The following is an 8,006-nucleotide window of genomic DNA, read 5'->3' on the forward strand; positions in this document are numbered from 1 at the left end:
TTGCAAACAATCACCTTCCTCAGCTTCAGAGTTCCAGCTCTAGAGGGCAGCACGGTGTGGACAGAGGGCGAAGACTTGTGGGAAAAAGTGATAGTGACATTCCTCATAGTTCACTTCCAGGTCTCTTCCCAAGCTGACTCACAACCTCCAAAATAAGGTCAAATACCCAACAGGGGTGCACTTGCACCACACACAGTTTACAAAGTGTGCCAGGATCTTTGATTCGGACCAGGTGCCCTCCCCACAGGAGCAGGTGAGGAGGCCACTCCCCGCTTTTCCAATAGTAATAAGTAAGCCTGTGGTCTGAGCAGTACAGGAGGTTGGCTGGGAAACGGTCCACTGCTACCGTGGGGCCAGGCCTGTCTCATAGCCCTCCGTCTTCATGTCATTGAGCCCTAGCTCCTCATTTTGGTCAAACGTGCGCTTATAACGTTCCACCTTCATCTCCGGATCGTCTTCAGGTGCATACACATTCTGGAAGGCCAAGGACAGATCATCAGTGCCCATACCACCCTGCTATCCTCCCTCCCCAGGCTGCTTCCAATGCCCACTTTCTCCAGGACTCTTGAGTTTTTTACTCTAAGCACCAATTCCCCATGACTAGGCTCAACTAGTGGGAAGCAACAGAGGCCACATGGGCCAGGAGTAGAATTAGGGAACAGTCCACCTAAAATACTTTCTACCTGCACCTTCTTATGAAGAGTGTAATAACAGTCTTAATCATGGAAGGACCTTAGAACAGTTTTGTCTGACCCATAATAACTGTTCATTAAATATTAATGTTACTGTCAATCACCAGAATATCTCCCCAGTCAATTTAACGCCTTTCAGTTTTCCTATATTGGACAAGGGACCATTTCTCCTCACTCCACAATTAGACTTGCAGAATGAAAACATCATCATTGGACTTAGAGCTGGGGAGAACTAGACTATAGGAGGAAGGAGCCTAGAAGTATCCTTTTTTCCCTCTTGACACACTTACAACCCCTCCTACATTCCCCCCTTTCTCCCTTATGTGCTAAGTTCCGCTAAGAGATTCCTTGATAAAGAGCAGTTCATTTAGAACCAAGTCTCAGTTTCTGAAGAAATGATACATGTTCAAGAAAAGTCAGAAAACATATCTCCATGAAATATAAGGAAAGGTCTACTGTACCTGCAAGTAGCTGTTTCCTGCTGGATCATTCATAATAAAGTGGGCCTTCATTTTACCCTCCATGATCTAAAGAGGAGAGAATATAGTATGTAAATTTTACAAAGCATGGAGAAGCTAAGTCTACCAGATGAGAATCAAGCCAATTTACACTGCAGTATGCCCAAGTTTCATGAACTGGTGAAATGAGGTACTTCTAAAAGTAGAGTGGAAAAGATCTAAAATAAGAATTGTTTACACCCAGCTGGTGTGGCTCAGTGGTTGAGTGTTGACCCATGAACCAGGAGATCAGGTTTGGATTCCCATTTAGGACACATGCCCGGGTAGGGGACATGCAGGAGGCAGCCAGTCAATGATTCTCATCATTGATGTTTCTATCCCTCTCTCCCGCTCTCCCTTCCTCTGACATCGATTTAAAAAAAGGTATTAAAATAATAAATAAGAACGGTTTGATATTATTTAAGAAACAATTTTACATCCCCAATTTCAACTCCCACTCAAAACAGGCCAACTTCTATCCCAGAAGACTGAAGGATTGCCCTTCCTCTACCCCAGCAGAAGACTGAAGGATTCAGTGAAGATACCACAACACACTATGGATTGGGGTCATGGCCCAGTTGAGGGTGGAGGGGAGGGAATCAAGACAGGAGATTAAATGAATGTACCCTTATTGGAAACAGACATACCCCAGCCCTCTTCCCAGAACACCTGAGCCCAAGAAATGGAGCACCCCGACGGGAACCTGACCAGCCTAAGAAGAAAGAGCTAACTACTCTGGCTTTGGCGCGACCTCAACGAGGCCAAACTAAATCCCTTACAATGAGCCCAATGTCGGCAAAACACCGCCACTCGGGTTTTTTAGTCTTCTACTTTTAAGTAGACAACCAATGATTACCAGACATCAAAGCCCCTAATATTGAAAGACAGACATTTACATGGAAAACAAAAACAAAAACAAAGAACAACTTAGAGGAAATGGAAACAATGCAAGGAAAATAAAGTGCCAAAAAAAAGCCCAACATTAATATTCTCAAGAAGAAAAAAATGCTACATCCTTATACTATTTTCTAAAAAGGCAGAGGAAGAGTATTCAAAGACCAAAAAAAGCTCTTGGAAAATAAAAATGTTAGTGAAAATGAAAACGTCAACTAAAAGATTGGAAAATAAAGTTGAGGTAATCTCAAGTAGAGAAAACACAAAGAAGCTGAAGACTGGACAAAGGATAAGTACTTTACAGAAGACCAGAAAGTCAGTCTAATATTCCAAAACACAGGGTTTTAGAAGGAACAGAAAGGAAGCAATTCTCAAAAGGATCACCTTAAAAAGCTTCCTATAACTGAGCCACATGAGTTTCCAGATTCAAAGGACCTACCAAATGCTTAGCACAGTGGTTGCAAACTGACCCCTAACCAAAGCACATCCTGGAATTTCACATCAGAGGGACAAAGCAGTACAGGAACAGGTCACATACAAAAGATCAAAAATCAAAATGCCTGAAGACTTCGAAATAGCCAAACTGGAACGTGGAAGACATTAGAGCAATGTCTTTCAGATTCTGATGAAAAATTATTTCCATCCTGGAATTCTATTCCCAGCCATTAATCAATGTAGGGTGACGGGATCCTTGAATAAAGAAATTTCCAGACATGTAAGGTCCTAGAAATCTCACTTCCCATGCACTTTCTCAAGAAACTAGTGGAGAAGATCCTCCAACAATATAAGGGAGGAAACTGAGAAAGAGGATGACATGGGACATGGAAACCAGGAGAATCCCCAACACGCTGGTTAAATGTTTAAAAGGGAGCAAGAAAGGGTAGGCAGCCTCTCGTTCACTGGAGCCCCGGGACCACAAGACTGACCAGCCAGAGTCCTCTCACCTGGTCCAACTTCTGGCTAAACTCCTGCAGTTTGTCCACCTGGCCAGGATTGGAACTGTCACCCAGTGTGAAAGGGTTCTTGGTCACCTGCAACAAACGTCATCCACACTGCTGTACGCTGGCTCTGTATTATAGGTTTGACCATAAGCCTGGTCGGGGTGGAAGTTAAGCCAACTTCTGGTACAACTCCTGCAGCTTGTCCAGTCGGGGAAGCATGGTCTTCATTTATCCCATAACCACCTTTCTGTTTATTCCTAAAAGCTTATGGATTAATCTGCCAAGGTGGCAACTGGCCGTGTGAAACAAACTATAAACATGTTCTTAAAATATGAGTGAGCCCTAGTCCTAATTTAACAAGAAATGCAAAGTATAATTTACAAAGACAAAATGCCTAACGACTGAGAATTAAATGAAATGATTCATCAGGAGGACAAATATACGGGCTAAGTCAACAATGCATATGTATGTTGGGGAGTTTTAGATGCTGAAAGGACCCTCACCTCTCATTTTACAGTGAAATGAAAACCACACATGTCTGAGTTAAGGCCTAGGAATTCCCAATCAGAATTTCCCATAAACTTATCTTCACAATCCAAAATAAATTTAAGTCTCTTAAATCAGCTTTAAGGCAAAGAAACCCCATTATCAGCTCCCAAAACTAGGACATGTGAGGTCCCCTAGCCCCTCCCCACAGCAGCACTGCTGAAGTAGCCATGCACTACTCACCAGGTCCCGGATGTCTTTCAGCAACCCCTCCAGTGTGGTGAACTTGCCCCCAAAGATAGCCATTCCCAACTCAAATTCCAGTTCTGGGATTTCCACACTGCACGTCTCAGACTGTGAGATGAGAGGTCAGCGTAAGCTCTAAATCAGGAGCCACCAGAGAAAGCTAACCAGAGTCCTCTGCCACATTAATACCGCCTGTGACAGTTTGGGGACAAAGTCAACTGTCCCCGTTTTCTGACTTTCTAGTTAAAGCTAGACTCACTCCTATCCTATATACCACAGGAATGGAACCAAACTAATAAAGGGACACTGAGTCATGGCTCCAAGCTGCCAGGTATCCTGTCATCAGAGGCCAGAGACAAGAGCCTCATAGATACTGCGGGCAAACAGCTGCCCACTCATCAGAAAGAGCTTGTGGGTCGCCTTCTGAGCCTCCACTCACAGAAGTAAGGAGGCACCACACAGCCCCAAGACATCATTTAAAAAGACAATTTCCCCGAGAGCTGTTACCTTGAGCAGGTCTCTGGTCATATCTGAGGGGTCTGTGATACGGAGTGTGATCCTGGTGCCCAAGGGCTCTACTGCTCCTCCAGATTTCACCTGCAGACAACAGGAGTCAGCAACAGCAGGAAGACCCCGAGCCGAGCCTCGTGCCCAGCAGACCTCATAGGGTCGGCTTGGACCACCAATCAGGCCCGCTAAAGGCGACCAAGCACAGAGCCTTCTAAATCAACAGTAGCAGCAGTCATCCAAATAAAAAACACTGAGAGTGCGTGTTTAAAAAAATGATTATTGCGATTTGAAAGGGACATTCAATTGCATCAAACATGTGAATCCCCTTTATAATATTCTGGCTTAAGAATTTAACAGCTTATGCTTGAATAGACTCAGGGAGAGGGAATTTACAGCCCTCCAAGGCAGCCCATTCTATTTTTATGAACTTAGAAAATGTTATTGAGTCAAAATCTGGCTCCTGTTCCTTAAAACCAAACTTTAAAATGTCTCAAATGAGCGTGCTTATGGGAGGCAGCTGATCATTGTTTCTTTCACATCAATGTTTCGCTCTCTCCCTCTCCCCCTCCCTTCCTCCCTTCCTCCCTTCCTCCCTTCCTCCCTTCCTCCCTCCCTCCCTCCCTCCCTTCCTTCCTTCCTTCCTTCCTTCCTCTAAAATCAATGGAAACATGTCCTTGGATGAGGACAGAGAGAGGGAGGGAGGTCTTAAACAAGTTATGATTAGGTAGATAGAAGATAAACAAGTTATGATTATCTCTAACTTTTCTCCTCTAAGCCAATTCCCAGTTCCTTCAATGGCCCCTCACCCTACACTAAGCCTAAGAGAAAGACCCATCCCCCACTCCCCTCATCCCAAAGCAGATTTAAGAAGGCTGAAGGTTAGAGAGGTCACCCTCAAGTTAGTCCTCCCAACCAATGGAGCCCTCACCTCATTGGTCCGATGACCGCAGTACTCGCAGTTGGTAGCCATGATGATAACCTCCTTAAAGTGGGGGATTTCTGGAGCTGGAGTTAAGGGAACCTGCTTCAAGGATACCAAGACCACCCTCTGAGAAGAACAAACCCAAACCCAAACCCTGGTCCCAGGACTACAGGAAACAGATCTCAAGCAGCAGCCCTACTCCTCCAGAAGAGGGCAAGGTCACAACCCACGGTGACTCCTGTTCACAAAGGTTGGCCCAGGCCACTCGCAGGAGCCAAGACTACAGTCCAATTCTCTCTGTAGACCCAGAAGCCAAGGTGTGCCTCATCACAGGCAACGTCCTCATCACTCAGAATGAAACGTGTTTTCCATGAAGGCAGTGGTCTCCTCCAGCCTGAAGATAATCTTCACATCCGAGACAGATGAGGAGCAACCCAACTGCCTGACGAAAGATACGAACTAGCTTCATGTTGGTCTGAGCTGGAGCATTGCATTCTGGGCAGTTTGTATTGAACTGCAGCACCTGGAACACAACATGGGGATGCCGGGGTGAGCCCTCCCTGGCAGGTGGGCCCTGTCAGGCTAAAGCATTCAGTTGGTACGCGGTGGTCGCCTGTGTTGGTGGAGAGGAAGAGAGCCACTGAACAGCATCAGTCTCAGCTCACAACTCTGCTCCTTCCTCCACAGTAGCCAATGGGACTCACTTCATTTCTGAGATCTTCCTCTTGCGGCTTCTCTTCTGGCGCCTCTGCCTGAAGTAGCAGAGATGCAAATCACATGTTGTACGTGTATCTCAGCCCCCGACACCCTGCCTTGGAGCGCGGGAAAATGCCACCTCATGAGTTTAACAGAGAAGCTAGAAAGCAAAGCCCCAATCAAGGGAAGAACAGAGCTTAAGGAAAGGCCAAAGCTACTGCCATCCTTTATTGTAACGTGCACCCTAAGCCCTGACAGGAGCTTGATGGGAAGCACACACATGCTGATATAGGTACACAGGGCAGCAGCAGCAAAGTTTCCACCAACTCCTCTCTGGCTTCTCCAGCTCGCTTACCTGGAGCCCCAGCATCTCCTCCTGCTGCGAAGTCCGGTTATAATGTGTGATCACCAGGGCGTCATCTTTCTGGGGAGCATGTGGGTTTTCCACGAAGCTGTTCCCTGAGGGGTCATCAATGATCTAACAGACGGGTGAAGAGTAATTATAAGCCATGTACAATCCTCCACCTACCATCAGCCCACTCAGGCACCACAGTGGAAAAATCCCAGACAGTCTTAATGGTTTCTTCTCTCTTAAATCGAGGCACCTAGACACCCTCAATACTCACCAGGGTGAAAGGAGAGGCCACCTGCTTCAGCTCTTTCAGTTTGACAATGAACTCATCCAGTCTTTCAGCGACGGCTTCTTCATTTGCCTGACAGGAACCGAGAGTAAAAGTATCAGCCCTGGTCATAGACCTTTATGCCCTCACTTCCTGTCGTGCCCGAGTCACTTCCATCAGGAAATCATCACCTTAGCGTGAGTGGGAACAGAGAGACTCAGACTTCACAAGAAGATGTAGCACATAATTTGAAGTTTATGGGTGGTGCCAGATGAGCCTCATTTTCTCACTCATTCAACCCTTTAAACCAGGCTAGGTTAAATATCTGAGTCCCCTCATGGGGCTCCCCAGCTAGTTAGGAAGACAGATGACTAATACGTAATTACATCACTTCTGTCATAATAAACAGACAGTGGAACACTCAGAAAGCATAGCTAAACCCAAGGGAGGACTGGCTCTTCATCGGTAATGATACATAGTCTGTTGGTGGCGACAGGCCTGAATATACACTAGCCAAGGCGAAGTGGAAAGAACAGTAGATGTTCTGTATGCAACACCCTAGCAGCTATGGCATCGCCATATGCTTCCCCTCAAAGTCTTCCCGTCAGACAGTCCACCTAGTGGAAAGCTGAACACTCTATTCAGACGCATGTAAGTAATTCTTCCTTGAGCTGCTGCAATCAGAATACCCCAGCTCACCCTTCGAGTGGGCTGGTCCTGCTCCAGGCCAGAGATGGCTCGGCTGATCAGTCCTTCAACAGTGGTCAAAGCTGGGAATAAGAACAAAGGACAGGGGAGTCTGGGCTCAGCTCTCAAGTGCCTGTGTGACTTCGGGCAATTCATGTGACCTCCTTGGGCCTTGAATTCATCTGTAAAATGAGGCTAGCCACAAAGTTCCATTCAGCTCTAACAACAGTGATGACAAAACCCTGTAAGTAAACACCATCTCAAACTGCTTTAGCTAAGTGTTCTGCTGACGGTCAGTCAATGAAGACCCCAACGATTACCAAACCCATACACAGCCACTAGACCTGGCCGGGGTTTTACAAGAAAGTAAGGGTCCAGCTACGCATAAGCAGCCCAAATACCTGACCTTGAGCTTACCTCCCTTCTGGCTGAAGGCAGGAATTTCAAAATCTAACTCTGGAATCCTTGTGGTGGCCGAGTCCGTCTTCACCACTTCCCGGTTCATGTCCTGGTCAGAGAAGCAGGTGCAGGCCAGAGAGGTCAGAGGTCAGCAGTGTCCCCCAGGGAAGGCCAGGCTGCCCTCCATCAGACCCGGCTGCCCACGTGGGGCGAGTCCCCCACCTAGGTCCTGCTCACGTGGCGCCTTCTCAACAATGTACAAAGCCCTTCCACACGCCTCACCTGGTCGGCCTCCCACCTGGACAGCCTCGGCACCGGCCCCACTTTGTTTGTAAGGGGACAGGGAGGCGTGGACACGCAGGGGATTCACTCCGCCCGGGCCCGCCGCCCGCCCCGCGCCGCGCCAGGCTCTCACC

General features: G+C 47.1%; 1 protein-coding gene across 1 annotated transcript in view; it reads right to left on the bottom strand.

Annotated features, from left to right (window-relative positions):
* Positions 1-17: 17 nt before the first annotated feature.
* Positions 18-8,006, bottom strand: part of ZPR1 (ZPR1 zinc finger) — a 9,206-nt gene continuing 1,217 nt past the window's right edge. The window contains exons 2-14 of the mRNA XM_015562481.1: positions 7,974-7,982; positions 7,609-7,703; positions 7,204-7,274; positions 6,511-6,597; positions 6,240-6,362; positions 5,893-5,940; positions 5,645-5,711; positions 5,195-5,265; positions 4,264-4,353; positions 3,754-3,864; positions 3,028-3,114; positions 1,154-1,219; positions 18-474 (exon numbers count right to left, since the gene is read on the bottom strand). Coding sequence (XP_015417967.1) covers positions 343-474; positions 1,154-1,219; positions 3,028-3,114; positions 3,754-3,864; positions 4,264-4,353; positions 5,195-5,265; positions 5,645-5,711; positions 5,893-5,940; positions 6,240-6,362; positions 6,511-6,597; positions 7,204-7,274; positions 7,609-7,696 — 1,041 coding nt within the window. The 5' untranslated portion in view covers positions 7,697-7,703; positions 7,974-7,982 and the 3' untranslated portion in view covers positions 18-342. The remainder of the gene's footprint in view (positions 475-1,153; positions 1,220-3,027; positions 3,115-3,753; positions 3,865-4,263; positions 4,354-5,194; positions 5,266-5,644; positions 5,712-5,892; positions 5,941-6,239; positions 6,363-6,510; positions 6,598-7,203; positions 7,275-7,608; positions 7,704-7,973; positions 7,983-8,006) is intronic.

The sequence above is a fragment of the Myotis davidii genome, unplaced genomic scaffold (assembly GCF_000327345.1).
Source record: "Myotis davidii unplaced genomic scaffold, ASM32734v1 scaffold97, whole genome shotgun sequence".
Lineage (NCBI taxonomy): Eukaryota > Metazoa > Chordata > Mammalia > Chiroptera > Vespertilionidae > Myotis > Myotis davidii.